Source organism: Sus scrofa, chromosome X (genome assembly GCF_000003025.6).
Source record: "Sus scrofa isolate TJ Tabasco breed Duroc chromosome X, Sscrofa11.1, whole genome shotgun sequence".
Lineage (NCBI taxonomy): Eukaryota > Metazoa > Chordata > Mammalia > Artiodactyla > Suidae > Sus > Sus scrofa.
This window is the reverse complement of record NC_010461.5, coordinates 94,402,357-94,420,609: the sequence shown is the minus strand read 5'-3', so window position 1 is coordinate 94,420,609 and position 18,253 is coordinate 94,402,357. Positions and strand designations below refer to the sequence as shown.

Here is an 18,253-nt window from a genome sequence, read left to right as displayed (position 1 = left end):
GGGGTTGGGGAAGTGAGGCTGAAAACAGGAAATAGCTTTAGGCTTGCCATTCCAAAGGAGATTCTTTGTGGGAAACGGTCCTAGCAACAGTGTTATGTGAAACTGAGTAGGTAGAAACAGGAAGCTACTTTGTACATTGATTTTAGGCATGGAAATGCTGTGTAGTGGTTATCATCAAGGGCTCTGGTACTGAATTGTCTGGGTTTAAATCCAAGCTGCACCATTTATGGCCTGCGGTGATTTGCAAGAAGTTGTTTAATTTCTCCTTATTCCAGTTTCTGGTCTTTAAAATGGGAATAAAAATAGTATATACTTCTAAGGCTGACTGTGAGTATTATATGAGATTATGCAAAGTGCTTAGCACTTTGGGTATGTAAAGTGCTTAGCACAAGCCAGTGCCTGGGATACTGAAAGTATTGAATAAATTGTAGGAGGTATTATCATTATTATAGCTATTATGATTCGTCACGTATACCTTGTATCTTAGACAAAATTTAGCTGAAACAGTATTTGGCAAAAAAAAAAAAAAAAAAAAAAGGTGTGCAGTGAAAGTTTATGGAGTTACTACTCTGCCAAAAATGTCATAATGATAAAACTGTGGTAGGGTTGATTGTTTGGTGACAGTAGGTTGAGGAAAGTTCAAGGGTAGCCATCTGATAAGATTTTTTTGCTAGAGAGTGGAAAGGGCTGGAGAGAGCTGGTTTTCAGTCCTAGCTCTGCCACCAATAAGTTGTATGAGCCAGGACAACTCACTTTCCTCTCTGGGTATTTCCTCATTTTTAAAAATAGGCAGTTAAGGCCAGATGAGTGGTTGTTAACTGTGAGCTGTGGGAAGGGAGTATATTAGAAACTGTTTCAAAATTTGTGTCTGTGCATTTTCATCCCCTATCTTCCCTTTGTTTCCAGGTCCCCTTCCTTCTTGTGAAAAACTCTGTCATTCTGGTAACCATATAGTTTATAAAGCACCTCATTGCACAAGTGATGATCTATAACCCAAAAGCCAAAGAAAGAATTGTCTTCATGTTAATTTGGATAAGTCTCAGTGGGATACTATGTAATCCAGGAACTCTTTTCATGGATTTACAGATAAATGACTCAGGAAGACAGCTATTCCATTTCCTACCTTTTCTTAAAGGTTTGGCTGGTCTGGGAAGTGTTGTTTGATAGCTTAGGTCAAATTTCAGTAGCCTATAAATAGAAGAGAAGCAAAGTATTTTTAACTTTTCTTAGCATTTGCACTGTGAATGAGGCAGGGCTATGAAATATCTAAGGACAGATGGATGGGGAGGGAGAAGTTTAAAATCTCTCTGAGAAAGTTTTAAGGGAAGCCTGGTTGTCTTAGTCCTTATAGGTAACATGAAAGGATTTCTCTTTGTCAGAATACTGCCTTGGATCCAAAAGTAAACAGTGTGTTCAACTCAATCTATAAGAGCAGGTCTATGGCAGAAATGTGGCCTTCTGTTGACTAAACCTACATACTACTTATAGATGCTTTAGAAGGCAGCATGGGCTGGTGATGGGGAGGGAGGAATTGAGCAAAGAGAATCACTGAACTTCAGTAAGAGAAACAGTATCCCTTTAATGATTCATTGCGACATAGAAAAAGAAGTAGGATGGTGTTGATTCAGCCTGGCTAGCTAACTGAAGGAAGACTTAAATGCTGGAGTCCCAGAGGAAGAGCTTTCATATTTCTGAGTCAAACCTGTGGGATCCAGCACAGTCAGGTGGAAGTGCACTAGACAGGGAATCATATCTGCCCTACTTCCAGTTCTGTTGCTAACTTGCTGTGTTATTATCTTAATCAAGTCTGAGTTTTACTTCACAATATGTAAAGTGCCTTCAATATATTTGCTGATTCTAACAGTTTGATCCCAGGATTCTATTATGTAATAATTGAAGCCTGCTAACATGAGAACATTACAAATGGACCAGGTAAGATAAAGAGTGTGGGGCAGGTAGAGGGGACCTGCTTGATTAATTAACGTATATAGGAGAAAAGAAAGGTACTCCTTGATGTTGGGATAAGTGAACTATAATCTTTAACTTCCTGTGAAATTGTTGGTTTTAGGAATATAAACTCAAAGAGAAGTTACAGAACTGGAAGTAGTGATTTTTCATTGAAAGGAAAGTATTTTTTTATTTAATAGCTATGTGGAAACATGAATCCTTTTAGTTTCTATCATAAAACCAGTATTTTTCAATAATAAAAAAGCTGATAAAATTATATTTTGTGTCAGTGAAATGCTGTTTTAAAAAAGAAGTGATGGAGTTCCCGTTGTGGCGCAGTGCTTAACGAATCCGACTAGGAACCATGAGGTTGCGGGTTCGATCCCTGCCCTTGCTCAGTGGGTTAGGGATCCGGCGTTGCCGTGAGCTGTGGTGTAGGTTGCAGACGCAGCTCGGATCCTGCGTTGCTGTGGCTCTGGTGTAGGCCGGTGGCTACAGCTCCATTCGACCCCTAGCCTGGGAACTTCCATATGCCACGGGAGCGGCCCAAGAAATAGCAAAAAAAAAAAAAGACAAAAAAAATAATAAAAATAAAAAAGAAGTGATAAATTCAGATTTGCTCTTTGAAAAGGTCATTCTTATTATATGTAGTGTGAAGAATGGTTTAGAGACAGGAAATACTGGATAAGGAGATCCCTGATGATGAGGTCCTCAACTTAGGAAGGGGTGGTGATAATGGAGACATTGAATGGAAGATAGAAGAGTTGAAGAAGACTCTCAAGTTTCTGGTTTGGGCAGCTGGGAAGATGATGGTGCCATTTACTGATATAGGAGATACAGGGAAGAGTAGAACAGATAAGGGAGTAGATGATGTTGATTTAATATTTATAAAGTAAAGTTCTGAATTATCTGAGGCTTTGATGTAGATTCTGAGCTTTCTCAGTTCAGATAACTTCCATATACTTTTTATCTCAGAAAAGAGTATCTGTATTCGTGTGTCTTCTGTGTTGCTAGGGGAGAGGATTGCTATGGAGATTAATGATATCATAATTCCCCTGTGACCCAATATGAACAGTCAGGTGGGTCTGGCTCAGTCTTCAGGCTGAAGGCTATTTGAAGGCATCATATCCTGGCCACAGCATGTGATAGGTAGAAGAGTATGTGTGTGGGGGAGGGCAGTGAGGAGCCAAGGAATATGTTTGTTTTGGTTTGGTTTGGTTTTGCTCTTATGGGAAGGATGAAACTAAAATCCTGCCTTCCAATTATTTTGGTTTCAAACTTGATTTTTTTTTCTGTTTCAATGATGCAAAGGGGCAGTTTTCCCAATTCTTGGTAGAAAGCACACAGAGAAGTCCCTAATGTATTTTTTTTTTCATTTTTTAAAGTTTTATTGAAGTATAGTTGATTTATAATGTTGTGTTAATTTCTGCGGTATCACAAAGTGATTTAGTTATACGTATACACATATCTATCCTTTTTCAGATTTTTTTTTACCGTATAAGTTATCAAGGAATATTGAGCAGAGTTTTCTGTGCTATGTAACAGGTCCCTGATGACCATCCATTCCATATACAATGGTGTGCATACCTGATGTATTTTTAATCACATTCAGTCCTTTTTGAAAAAGTATGACAAAGTTAAAATGTTATATTTTTCCTTCTTAGAGTGGAAACTTCAAGGTATTAAATCTTAGAGAAATGGCTTTTATTCATGTGAATATCAGATGTCTATATACTCTTCTTATTTGCACAGCATTTGGCTCTACTTTGTCTTCAAATGCCGAGATAAAAGGTAAACCAACAATGGAGTGGTTTTAAAATTACAGATACTGTCTTTTCAATCTGCTCTATGAAAATGCATTGTTATTGATGGATTGTTATTGAAAATATTTCAAGAAATCCACACACAAAAGATATGTTCTTACTCGTCAACTTCATGTATAAGGTAACTGATGATAGCAAATATTTTGTGGGATAAAAGACGAACTAAAAGACAATTTCCATGCCTTTTCGTATAGTCTTTTCCAGCAAAGAGGTTAATTATCTGAAACCTGGTACCCAACTACCTGAAAACTTTTCTTAATTATTATCCTTAACTTTTGAGACAATTAGATAAATTTTTAAAATACAGAGATTTAAAATAAAATTTAAAAATATTACAGAATTATTAAATCATATCTAATGTTCTTTTCTCATTGAAGAAAATAATTAGAACAATGAATTTTACAAAGATTTTTAATCATAAGAGTTGAAACAATAGAATTATTATTTCATCCTCAATAGAACCGTCTTTATTAGTTCACAGGAGTCCCATTTCAAATCATTGTGCCACCATTGCATTCTGTAGATGCTTTTTCTCACCTCAATAAGTAATACGAAGTGAAGTTTTTTAAAATGAACAACAGGGCATAAATGAGAAGAAATTATTAGCAGAAAGGCAACATGAGGGCAGTACTATAATACTACTAGATTTGCTAATAAGAAAGTTCATAGAATGATTTGTTTTTGTTGCTTTTTAAGTTGCCAGATGAGGGAGTCATTGCCTCCCACTGCTCCTTTCCACAGAATAAAACTGGCTGTGTCCTGATGTTGCTATACTCAGCTGCCTACCACTTTTTCTTGAGTGCTTCCAAAGAGTGGCTCTAGTTTGCTATACTCTGAACTTCAATTAACTAAAGGATTCAGTTTTCCTAAATGGACCAAAAGATCTGCCTGTTCTCGTAATTCTTAAGGCACTTAGTCACAGTAGTCATATATTTTCTAACCCATTTTTGTGTGTGCCATGATATTATATTCATATGGAAAACACTGGCTTAATACTGACTGATTCGTGCTATTAGAGATATTTCTGTAAAAAGTATTCCCATCCTAGACCAAATTTTGGTGGGTATGATCACTGAGATAACTCCATGTTGAGTTTCTTATTTCCGTGAAAACTTAGTACCTAGTAGACTAAGTTACACTTTGCATATGCGATTTCTTAAAGAAGGGCAACTGTGTAGCAGTAATCTAGATTTTTAAAAACAGCTTTATTGAGATATAATTTATAAAACATAAAACTTACCCTTTTAAAGTATACTGTTCAGTGGTTTTTAGTGTATTCACAAAGTTGTGTAATGGCCACAACTATCAAATTTCAGAATATTTACATTACCAACAAAAGAAACCTCAGATCCATTCAGCAGTCACATCACATTCTCCCATTTGATATTTCATATAAATAGAATCATATAATATGTGATCTTTTGTGACTAGCTTCTTTCACTTAGCTTAATGTTCTCAAGGTTCATTCATGTTGTAGTATGTATCAATATTTCATTCTTATGGCTGGATAATATTCAATTGTATGAATATATTACAGTTTATTTATCCATTCATCAGTTGATGGGCATATGGAAGTAATCTAGATTTAGCTCTCCTTGTCATAAGATACAGGAAAAAAGTAAAAATATTTTATTGATTTTATTTCAGTTAATCCTCCTCAAGATTTTGAAATAGTGGACCCTGGATATTTAGGTTATCTCTATTTGCAGTGGCAACCTCCACTGTCTCTGGATAATTTTAAGGAATGCACAGTAGAGTATGAATTAAAATACCGAAACATTGATAGTGAAAGCTGGAAGGTATGTAAAGCATGCACTTAAGATATTAGAGTGATTATAAGTTTTCTTGTGATTCCTGCTGTCAGTATCCACTTTTATTCCCATATCTCAATAGCAATTATTAAGGTATAACAGGCTGCATGCCTGCTGCTATCTCCTGTGCATCCTGCTACATCTGTTTTCACTGCACCCAGTATTAAGAATACCTTTGGGAGTTCCCGTCGTGGCGCAGTGGTTAACGAATCCGACTAGGAACCATGAGGTTGCAGGTTCGGTCCCTGGCCTTGCTCAGTGGGTTAAGGATCCACCGTTGCCGTGAGCTGTGGTGTAGGTTGCAGACGCGGCTCAGATCCCGTGTTGCTGTGGCTCTGGCAGAGGCTGGTGGCTACAGCTCCTATTAGACCCCTAGCCTGGGAACCTCCATGTGCCGTGGGAGCAGCCCAAAAAATAGCAAAAAGACAAAAAAAAAAAAAAAAAAAAGAATACCTTTGAAAGTACAGAAGAAAAGAAAACTTGGTCCCATGGAATGTGCACTTGGAGAGTACTTACACATTTTATCATATTCTAAAGTTACCTCTATACCTCTATATATAACTGTTATATATAAAATGACTATATGAGCTTTTTCTCTGTAGGAGTCAAGCCTTATTTATCTTTGTACTCTCCCTACAGACCATGGTTCTTTGTATATATTGTAGTGTTCAGTGAAAGTTTTTTGAATTACTAACTGTTTACATAGTCAACAAGCATATTCATTCAAAGATTTCTATTGTACAAGGCAGGCTGTTACCTTCCTAATTCAGCTACGTGGTTTCAAGGGACAATTCAAATAAAACATTCATTGAGCAGCTTTTGGTGCCAGGCACTCTGCTAGCTAGGTATCAGGAATAGAAGGATAAATGATACATGATTTTAGCCCTTCAGGAGGTCATACTTTGTCTGGCTTTCTCCAGGTACCTCTAAGATTTTATGAATCCAGGAGAGTTCATATGTTTGAAAGGTGATATATTATTTGTCATGTAATATGCATATGGTATGTGAAAGTTATTTCTTGATTTCAAGTTGGTTATAGCTCAAGTTCCTGCCACAGAGCCTTTTTGGTCTTGCAAATTTTTTTTTTTTTATGAGATGTTAAGATTCAAATGATCTCTTCAAATGATACAATATGTAGAAGTGAACTCTACCAGAAATATCTCTGAGACATTTTATCAAAAAATTATCAGGAGTTCCCATTGTGGCTCAGCAGTAATGAACCCGATTAGTATCTGTGAGAATGCAGGTTCAATCCCTGGCCTCGATCAGTGGGTTAAGACTCCAGTGTGTTGCCTGTGAGCTGTGGTGTAGGTCACAGACACAGCTCAGATCCCACGTGGCTGTGGTGTAGGCTGGCACCTTCAGCTCTGATTTGGCCCCTAGCCTGCTAGCGAACCTCCATATTGCCACAGGTACAGTTTTGAAAGAAAGAAAAAAAAGTCAGGAATTTATTAGATGTTGGGAACTCTCTAGGGTTTTAACGACTTCTTAGCCTTGTTAATGTGGCTCATGATGCCATTGTTTCTAAGCTTGACTTTGTCTCTTTTTATCAAACAGACGATCATTACTAAGAATCTACATTACAAAGATGGGTTTGATCTTAACAAAGGTGTTGAAGCAAAAATACATACACTTCTGCCAGGGCAATGCACTAATGGATCAGAAGTTCAAAGTTCATGGTCAGAAACTACTTATTGGACGTTACCACAAGGTTAAAAAAAAAAGCTCTCTTTTCATATTTAATACTGTCAGAACAATCTATATGGGAAGTAAGTCCCTTGACCCTTACACACCTGATTGTATGTCAATTGAGAATGTGATACAAAATAGAATCCTTCTTAAGAGAGTTAATGCCCTTTTTGAATTCTTTAAATCAGCAAACGCATTTGCCACAATCTACAGCTTATTGGGTTAATATAGTTCCCAGTTTGGGGCTCATATTAGCAAATATGCATGTGAATATTTATGCAACTGCTCAGAGCATCCTAGAATTATTAATTTAGTACTTTTGCATATGCTTACACTAGTACCAGTAAATGAGCCCTCAAAAGTTTTTAATTTTGCATGTCCTACTTAAAGTGAAGTGATTTCCAACAACTTCCTTTTGGAATATTCCTGATTATGTTGATTGCTAAATGAAATGGAGAGGTCAAAGGAAATGAAATAAAATTGCATAATGATTTCCCAAATGATTCATCACCATGTCTTTCAAGCATTCACAATGTGTTCATTTCTTAGGAAATCTGGAAACTAAAATTCAGGATATGGATTGTGTATATTACAACTGGCAGTATTTACTCTGCTCTTGGAAACCTGGCATGGGTGTCCATTTTGATACCAATTACAACTTGTTTTACTGGTAAGTATTTTTATAATAAGAATTCCATATTGGGAAGATATCTATCATAATTAATCCACAGTAGGAGTAACTATATTTTCGTTAAATTCATTATATTTTTTCAAAGTTGTATTTGTGATGAAGATTATTTACAATTATTTAGGGTTTTCAAAGGGAGTAAGTAGGTCTAGCTTGTAGCTAGTAAAAGACATTCTATGGGTAATATAAGGAATGCAATAATTGTTTCTGTACTGGATTGAATTTTCTATCTTTTAGATAGATAGACTTATAACCTAAAAAGTTTTGGCATATTTCATATTCTTGCCTTTTAAAAAAGCATGTAGCTATTAAAACTGGATCCTTTTTCTGACTTCCCTATCTTTGTTAACTGTCACTGAGGCTTTTAATCTTAGAACCATCTTGAATCTTCTGTCTCCTTCATTCTCAATTGTTTTCATGCTAATATTGATCACCATAATCAACAATGACACACATCTATTGCAAGGTCTCACATCTATTCTTTACTTCCCATTTCCACTGTAAGAACTCTTCTTTGGGCTCACCTCATTCTACAGCTGGATGATTTCTATAGCCTCCCAAATGATGGTCCCTCTGCTTCTAGTCTCTGCCCTTCCTATTCATTCTGCACACTCTTGCCATATTTATCTTCTTATTCTGCTGTTTCCCTATGCCATTTTTTTTTTTGCTCAAAACCCTCCAGTGGGAGTTCCCGTCGTGGCGCAGTGGTTAACAAATCCGACTAGGAACCATGAGGTTGTGGGTTCCATCCCTGGCCTTGCTCAGTGGGTTAAGGATCCAGCGTTGCCGTGAGCTGTGGTATAGGTTGGAGATGTGGCTTGGATCCTGCGTTGCTGTGGCTCTGGCGTAGGCCAGTGGCTACAGCTCCGATTAGACCCCTAGCCTGGGAACCTCCATATGCCATAGGATCAGCCCTAGAAAAGGCAAAAAGACCAAATAAATAAATAAATAAATAAAAATGAAACAAAACCCTCCAGTGGCTACTCATTGCCTCCAGGATAAAATCTAGACTGCCATTCTCTGTCTCACTGCCTTTCCAACATTTCATTTTACTGTCATCAAAGTGAATGTTCTGTTTCATTTAGACCCATCTCTGCATTTTTTTCTCATCCATGTTATGATCTTTTATGCCTTTGTGTGCATTGAAATCTAGAATACCATCTGACTCTCTCTTTCACTGACTCTCATCTATACTTCAAGACCCATCTGGTATTCAACTTCATTAACTCTTAACTGATAACATTAGCTTCTGTTCAGTTTTTCCTCTGACCTATCACTTATTATAGCTCTTAATTACTTTTTGTCCAGATGACCCTTAAATTTTTGTCATACGTATATATACTTTGTCTCCTCTCTTAAGCTTTTAAGAGGTTGGTGGGCACAGACTATTCTTATACTTCTCTTGACTAACTCAGCTGTGCTATGCCCATAGTAGATTATAACTAAATATTCATTATATGAATGAACTAAGTGATGGTAGAATTTGTAAGTTGATAGGTATCAGAACTTAGGCATTTTTAAATAACAGAAAAAACAAGAGAGGACAAAGCCTTATTCATTGTGAATCTCGGGCCCAAATTATGGTGTTTTTCTTTAGAAAATCATAATATATAAGCAATAAGGAATAAGCTATTAACAATCCTGAGTACTGGGTTCTAATTCATGTTATGAGATTACTTAATTTAGTGGTTTTGGGTAAGCAATTTCCTGTTTGGGGGTCTCAGTTTCTTTTTTTTTTTTTCTTTATTTTTTTCTTTTTAGGGCTACACCCCGGCATATAGAAGTTCCTGGGCTAGAGGTTGAATTGGAGCTGAAGCTGCGGCCTACACCACAGTGACAGCAATGCCAAATCTGAACCGCATCTGTGACCTATACCACAGCTTGCAGCAATCCCAGATCCCTTACCCACTGAGCAAGGCCAGGGGTCAAACTTCCTCATGAATACTGGTAGGGTTCTTAACCCACTGAGCCACAACAGGAACTCTTGTCAGTTTCTTCATCTGGAATTGGATGAATCAATTCTAAGGTCTAACTTATTTGTTGATTAATTCAACAAATATTAAGCAATCATTAAATGCCAGGCAGTGTTCTAGATAAAAAGAATAAAAGGATGAATAAAACAAAGTCCTTGCCCTCTTATACATTGTAGCTCATGTTTAATATTAACTTTATCCTCACCTTAGTAAAGTAGTGAGGGATAAATATTAACATTTTAGAGACTGGAAAATAAGGGTACGTGAGGCTTTCCACTGGCATAAAGTAAATATGTGTAAAGTCAAGCCTAGAATGCGAGTCTCTCAAACTCTAATCAGGTGAACTAAACCGGAGACTACAGTTCTGCAAACTTGGCCTAAAGTAAATACTTGGCTCAGTAGAGTCCAAATATTTGTACCAGCACCTTATCAGCTGCTAGATTGGCCTCATTTCAAAAGGAATTTTGGCTGCTGTTAGAGATAATGTCTCATTTTGCATTGCAAGCTATTCTTCAGGAAAATAAACCAAATCATACATTTGGTCCTTTGGAAATCTGTAGGGAAATCCCCCCTAATTCCCATTAGCTTTTTTTTACTGGAAAGAGGTTAATTTTTGATGTTAGGACAACATTTCTTGTCTAGGAGAATGGGAAATTAGATATTTACTTGCCAAAGAGCTCCTCTTTTTCTTTTAGAGCCTCTGTTTGCTTTTCTGAGGTCTCTTGATGTGTATTATATCCTCAGAGGATTTTCATTCCATTTTATTAAATATAACAGTATTTTATAAGTCTACTTTTAAATCTATTTTGTTGTAATAATTTCTCCAGTACAATATAAAAAAAAAGCAGTATCATTCAGGATTATCAATATAAACCCTGTGTTTTCTTAATAAGAGGCTTATTTTTTGATTCACAAATCCTGTTGGTGAGGCAATGTAACATAAGCATATGAGTAAGAATTTTTGCATTATATCTGAGATTTTGTCAAGACTCCCATGGGATTGTAAGCCCTATGACATCACAGCCTATGTCTGCTTTCCTTACTGTTGTATCTATAGCATTTATCATAAGATCTGGCACACAGTTGGTGTTCAATAAATATCACATATTATCAAATGATGTTCTGTTTACCTGTTATCTTAAAATAATTGAAAATTGAGCACCATGTTACTAGAAGATATTAGTAAACACAATTCTTTTAACACTTCTTTTTACAGGTATGAGGGCTTGGACCATGCATTACAGTGTGCTGATTATATCAAGACTAATGGAAAAAATACTGGATGCAGATTTCCCTACTTGGAGTCATCAGACTATAAAGATTTCTACATCTGTGTTAATGGATCATCAGAATCCCAATCTATTCGACCCAGCTATTTTATTTTTCAGCTTCAAAATATAGGTGAGGTAAACAAACAACTTCAAAATATTTCTAGTTTAGGTCATTTGTAACCAACCATGTGGAAGAAAAGAAATAGAGATAAAGTGATAACTACAGAATTGCAAAGCCTGAAAAATGGGGGCCAAAAGAGTATGAGGAAGCACTGATTAAATATAAATGTATGGAAGATAAGGAATTGAATGAGGATTAAGTATCATTTTCACTTACAACCCACAATTTGTTTTCTGGCTTCAGAATTTGTCTTCTATAAAATATTTTTGTCTAATGTTACTGGTGGAGAAATTTTGGAGTCACTTATTCCCTCAATAGTCAAATGGTTGGATAGTGTCTGAGTCTGTGTTCTCAGTTCTAACAGTGATGAGAGTGACAGGTTCTAGAGTCAGCCATACCTGAGTCTGAATCTTGAATTTACCACTTTCTAGCTGTGTGATGTTGCACGAGTTAACATTTAACATGTTTTAGTTTCCTTATCAGTAGAATGAAGATAATGGGAAAATTACTTCATAGGTTTATTGTGAGACATGAATGAGTTTATAACATTCCTGTTTCAGTGCCTGACACATCATAAGCTCTAAATAAGAATTAGCTATTAATAAAAGTAGCAGTAGTAATTGTTGTGGTAGTTGTTTCTAATGCTATATAAAATAGAAAAACAACTGTTATGATTTGGATCTATCTTTTCTCTTGGATTTAAATATTTTTCAATATGTAACTTATCAAAAATTTAGTTTCCAAAGTAACGAAGTTTCTTAATAAAGTAACCTTGGCTGGCGAGCAGCTTTGATTTTAATTCATGTTACAGACAATAGTCTTGAGCCACCTAATTTATCCTGGAGGCTTCTGTTAGTAGGTGTCTGTAGCTTTTGATAAGGGCTACTGCTAAACTTTAGTAATCTCCATGTTGAAATTGTTTCCTTTTGCTTTTCAGTTAAACCTTTGCCACCAGACTACCTTAGTCTTACTGTGAAGAATTCAGAGGAAGTTAACCTGAAATGGAGCATCCCCAGAGGACCTATTCCATCACAGTGTTTTATTTATGAAATTGAGTTCACAGAAGATGATACTACTTGGGTGGTACAGACATTGCGTTTATTTAGGAAAATTGTCAACATAGCCCTTTAAACAAAATAGCAAACACAAGAGCCAAAATGATTGCTATCCACTTGAAGAATAGATTATGACATGTACTTAGTTTAATTTCCAAAAAACCAAATAATCTAGTGGATGAAAGAAAGATGCTTTCAGTCTAAAATATATGCAATCAATCATACCAATTTGAAAACTACATAGGCCCTTAAAGATAATCTAGTCACTTATTTCCAGTATTGTGTCAAAAAATTAAAGTTGTCAAGTACATGCATAACATGGATTGTGAAGAGGCCTCAGGTAAAAAGAAAACAAAATAAAAACCACAAATGAACATAAAAAGCAATTCTTGAGGAACAACCATCAGGTCAAAATCAGAGTAGAGTCTGGCAGGGCTGCTAGAGAACTGCTTGTAGCAGAAATGAGGGACTAGCTGGGGAAGTAAGCAATGGTTGCAAGACTGATTACCCCTCGGCACCAACAATGTGGTAATACCTTTAGCCCCACACTGTTAAATGTTGATTTTTATTCATTGGTTTCCAATATAGGGAGTGGTGGAGACAAGTAGGTGAGCCATTAATTCTAATCAGTTCATTTCACATACAGATGAGAAATCTGGAAGTTGAATTGATTTACAAGTACCAAGGAAGTGAATAGACTTACAGTCAAATAACATAGCTAGAACTAGAATCCTTATCTTATTCCCAGTCCTCTTTAACATACAATGCATTATGCTGGTTCCAAAGAAAAGTTAAAACAAAAGAAAAGCCATTAATTTGCAAACACTATTCAGCAATTTGAAATGCAAAGTTGAAGTAATCACTTCCGTGATTTTTTTTTCTTCTGAGATTGTCCAACCTTGTATAGTTTCATATCAGAAGGGGTAGTTTCATGCCAAGCCATGAGCACTATTACACTAGTTTTATGATGGTTAACTAAAATAAGAATAAAGGAAAGAAACTTTGTGTGTATGAACTCTATAGTTTCCATAGAAGCAACTTCATATGATGATTCCTCTTGCCAACTCAGTATATACAGGATTTTCCAGCTTATGGAATCTGAGAAATTTGACACTAATCCAAATACTAGGTGTCATAAACACCAAAACTACCTAGAAATTTTGCCTTGTCACACAGGCCCTTTACCTACCACTAGTGATCTATTTCTCACTATAGAAAAAAAATTTTAAATATAGAGAAGAAAGAAAAAAATGAAAGCAACTCTACCATGCAGAGAGATGGTCGCTTTTAGAATTTTGGTATATACCTTTCTAGTCATCTGATGCATATATTTCATGTAACAAAATCCACTTTGAAAACCATACATCATATGGGATCTGGCTAGCTGCATTTAGATCAAATAACAGTATCTTACTTTTTTCTTGGCTTTCAGACTACCACAGATGAAAATGAAATATACATCACAAGAACATCAAATGAAAGCCACCGATTATGTTTTTCAGTAAGAAGCAAAATGAATATTTATTGCTCAGATGATGGAATATGGAGTGAATGGAGTGATGAACAATGCTGGAAAGGTATGAGATGAAAGAATAGTAACTAGAATATTTCTAGCACTGAGGAAGAAAGTGCTTAACTAGATGCCACAGTTCAGTGACACTGCTTATCAAGATCATTGGGTCAACTCTTCATTATTTTTTTTTTTTTTTTTTGTCTTTTTTTTTGTCTTTTGTTGTTGTTGTTGTTGTTGTTGTTGTTGTTGCTATTTCTTGGGCCGCTCCCGCGGCATATGGAAGTTCCCAGGCTAGGGGTTGAATCGGAGCTGGAGCCACCGGCCTACACCAGAGCCACAACAACGCAGGATCCGAGCCGCGTCTGCAACCTACACCACAGCTCACGGTAACGCCGGATCGTTAACCCACTGAGCAAGGGCAGGGACCGAACCCGCAACCTCATGGTTCCTAGTCGGATTCGTTAACCACTGCGCCACGACGGGAACTCCTTCATTATTTTTTTATTAAAGTACAGTCGATGTACAATATTATATAAGTTACAGGTGTACAATATAGTGATTCACAATTTTAAAATTTATACTCCATTTATAGTTATTATAGAATATTGGCTATATTCCCTATTTTTTATAGATGTCTATAACATTAATTAGGCTGTGTCTTTTCCACATTGCAAGATTTTATAGATTCTATTTGATTCTTCCTACTTTCATTTGACAAGCTAATCTTACCTGTTTTTACTGGTGGGTTACTTCTAATGATAGTCTTTGCTCCCAAGTATGGTGGCACTATTCTTACACTTATGTACTAATGAGATGTTACCTAAATCTGTATTATTTCCAATTGTAGTCACACATTACTCTGAAGTTTTACTTACAAGCATATAGGTATGTTTTATCAGACCCTTGACCTTATTATGTGCATTCTTTATATAGTTTTAAAAAGCTGTGTGCTCATTATTCGAATTTTTTATAGTCTGTACCTCTTCCCCATTGAGATTTAAAGCAATCAAATAAAAAAAGGAGTTCCTGTTGTGGCTCAGGAAGTTAAGGCCTGACTTTGTCTCTGTGAGGATGTGGGTTCGATCCCTGGCCTTGCTCAGTGGTTTAAGGAACCAGTGTTACTGCAGGCTGTAGCACAGGTCGCAGCTGCGAGATGTGGCTCATATCTGGTGTTAACGCAGCTGTGGCATAGGCTGGGACCTGTAGCTCCGATTCGACCCCTAGCCTGGGAACTTTCATATGCTGCAGGTGCAGCCGTTAAAAGAGAAAAAGAATAAAATAATCCATTTATATAATGTTAGAAAGAAGGAACAATCATAAAATATGTTGATATAGTTATTGAAGACAATATATCAACAAAAGAACAGTAATTAAATAACTGGAGCTATTTGCAAAATTAATTTTCTCTCAGTGTGGTGTAATTATGGAGGTAAAAATGCTCTTGCATGTAGTCTATAAACAGAGAAGATAAATTAGCAAGCACCTCAGTATAATATAGATTTATGAAAAATCTAATGTTCAGTTTTAACTAGTTTAACAGTCTTGTTTTAGTTCTATTATCAACATTCTTGTTTTTCTGTCAGTAAAGAGAATACGCTTTTTCTTTTGGAGGGAAGCCTATTTTAATCAATATTTCCCTATGCTTTCAATTTTGAAGAGAACAGAAATCTTAAAGCAGGGATAGGTATCATGCACTTGTTTTCGAGTGTCTGGTGTGCCTAATGAATATTTTTCTAATTAATATGTCATCATTAGTAAAATGGGCATTCCATTCACTTTCGACACTGATTAAAGTGACTTATGATAAGGCATATTTAAATTAAATAGCAATATAAACTAAAAACCTTGAGAATGAGGAAAAATATTGTACTTCACAGTATACTAACTTTATCAATAGAAATTATTGGTAATTGTTTGAAATTAAAGGAAATTAAGTCATCATTGCTCTTTCACAAAAAGATATATAAATACACATACAGAAATAGACATATGATGACATTTCTATCAATCATTCATCTCCTTTTGTATTGTTCCATCATAGCAGAATCCCTATTTGACTATTATCTCTATTATCTCCCTATTAATATATTGGTATCATTGTTCTCTTTCATACATCAAATATTTATTTGATGTGTCAGACTTTTCAGGCATTGGAGATACAGCAGTAAAAAATCCTTGTCCTCATGGAATTTATATTTTATTCCCAAGTTAAGTAAAGATAGGCAATAAACAAAAAAGCCAAATATATCATATAATCACTAAGGGCTATGGAGAAAAGATAGGCAGAGAGAGGGTGAATTCAATTAACCAAGAGATATATGGAATGAGAAAGACCACTTAACTGTTCTACGGTTTTCATTTTTATCACTACTATAAGAAGTATAGAGAGACTCTGTGGAACTGACATTGAGAAATTCATGCCCTGAATTACATCTTCTTATTAGTCAATGCATGGTTTAAAGTACATATGGTGAGTTTTTAGCCACATTCTCAAAAAATACATCCCTTAGAGTTCCCTTTGTGGTGTAGGTTGCAGATGCGACTCGGATCTAGTGCTGTGGCGTAAGCCAACGGCAACAGCTCTGATTTGACCCCTAGCCTGGGAACCTCCATATGCTGTGGGTGTGGCCCTCAAAAGACAAAAAAAAAAAAAAAAAAAAAAAAGACTAGCTCCATTATTTGTGCAGAAACTTTTATTGAAGACCAGCTTTCACTCACTATAGCATTGTATGATATAAACATTTGACTTGTTGAGAGTTGAGATACATATGGCATGTTTATCTAATTACTTGGCTAATATTTTATTTTATCATTATGAAAAATTCACAGGGTCAAGTTTTAAACAAAATCATGTAAGAAAATAAGAATTGGGTTTTAGGGAGTTTTTTCCTAAGCAAAATGAAGAGCTGTCAGAGTTCAATAAAGTAGTTGTTCTACAAAAAAAGTGCACAAATGAAAGGGATACTATATTCAGACATCACTATGGTATCTATGTACTGGCAAGTATGGCAGAAGTTGCCAGTTTAACTCAGTTCTTCACCATTTACTAGTTTATTTATAAAATAATTCCGTTTTTAAAATAATTGTAAACATCTAACCCTTCCCCTTTTTTTGTGATTTTTAATCCTAGGTGACATATGGAAGGAAACCTTAGTATTTTTCTTGATACCATTTGCTTTTGTGTCATTGCTTGTTTTGTTAATAACTTGTCTGCTTTTGTATAAGCAAAAAAATTTACTGAAAATGGTAAGTTATTGAGTATTACAGTGGATAGTTGCATTTAGAACTGATGGACCTACATTTTATAATTTTGCCTATATACTGTGTCTTCAATTGATGTCTTCAGAAAGTACAGTACTTTAAAAATTAACCCTAAAATACTACATTTTGGGGTGGATTTACTTTTGATGAAATATAAGAATAATTTTTTAGAACATGAAACACTACCTCTAGATTAGGAAAAAATATGAGAATTACCAGTGCAGGACTGGGGAAAGGAAAGAGTGACTTAACATAGACATAGACTGAAATATATTACTAGCATACCATAGGCAAAATATCACAAAAATTTAAGAACATGGTGCCTAGGAGGGGATTGAATCTGTATGAAAAATATAACCTGCTGATTTTAGCTGGTTGCTATTTGAGTTGTACTGATAATGCTATAGAATTTTGGAAGATGGACATATCACTATGGGTTGGTGGGCTTTAAGGAAGAAGTGTGACTTGGAGGAAAATATCTTAATGTCAAGTCTTAAAGATATAGATAAATGTGAATGTATATGAAATGTTTTGCTTTATTTCTCTGCTGAATGCTTTTTTTGTTCTATTTCTGAGTTATTAATCTAAGTGAAATAATTTGTGTTATTAATGACTGTTAATAATGGAGCTCTTTCTTAATTTCAGATTTTTCATACAAAAAAAGAAGCCTTTTCTCATCAGGATACACTCTGTTGACTCAATAAATACCAGTCTTACAGCCAAATCTCAAACATGAGTTCTAACCAAACAGAATTTTTCCTAAATGTTGAATAAATCTTATTTTAAAAGCATTGTTGTATTTAAATAGGCTTTAGATTATTCAAACCTTCAACTAGTAGTACATTTTCTGAATTTTATTAACAGATTTTTTTCTTGTTAAAGAGTTCAGCCAATTAAATGTGAAGATCTAATTGGTTTTATTAGGCAATTCATGAATCAGGCAGCATCCCATCTAGCAACTAGAAGAGTGTTCCAAGAGGTTGTATGAAATAGAAGTTTTTTATAGGAAGAAGGATGCAACAAGGACCTATTAAAAGAAAAAAAGAAAGGATTATTTTTAGGCCAAGTCATCTTCTTTTTTGAGGTGGAAAGGCAAGGCAA

General features: G+C 35.5%; 1 protein-coding gene across 8 annotated transcripts in view; it reads left to right on the top strand.

The window, feature by feature from the left end:
* The window catches only part of IL13RA2 (interleukin 13 receptor subunit alpha 2), a 52,945-nt gene extending 35,000 nt beyond the window's left edge, over positions 1-17,945 (top strand). For 6 of the 8 annotated variants that reach the window (XM_021079407.1, XM_021079408.1, XM_005673842.3 and 3 more), the window contains 9 exons: positions 3,612-3,738; positions 5,418-5,569; positions 7,139-7,292; positions 7,820-7,940; positions 11,148-11,332; positions 12,261-12,406; positions 13,811-13,955; positions 17,022-17,137; positions 17,798-17,945. In XM_021079407.1, the coding sequence (XP_020935066.1) occupies positions 3,645-3,738; positions 5,418-5,569; positions 7,139-7,292; positions 7,820-7,940; positions 11,148-11,332; positions 12,261-12,406; positions 13,811-13,955; positions 17,022-17,137; positions 17,798-17,848 (1,164 nt within the window). In that variant the 5' untranslated portion in view covers positions 3,612-3,644 and the 3' untranslated portion in view covers positions 17,849-17,945. 8 annotated transcript variants of the gene reach the window in all.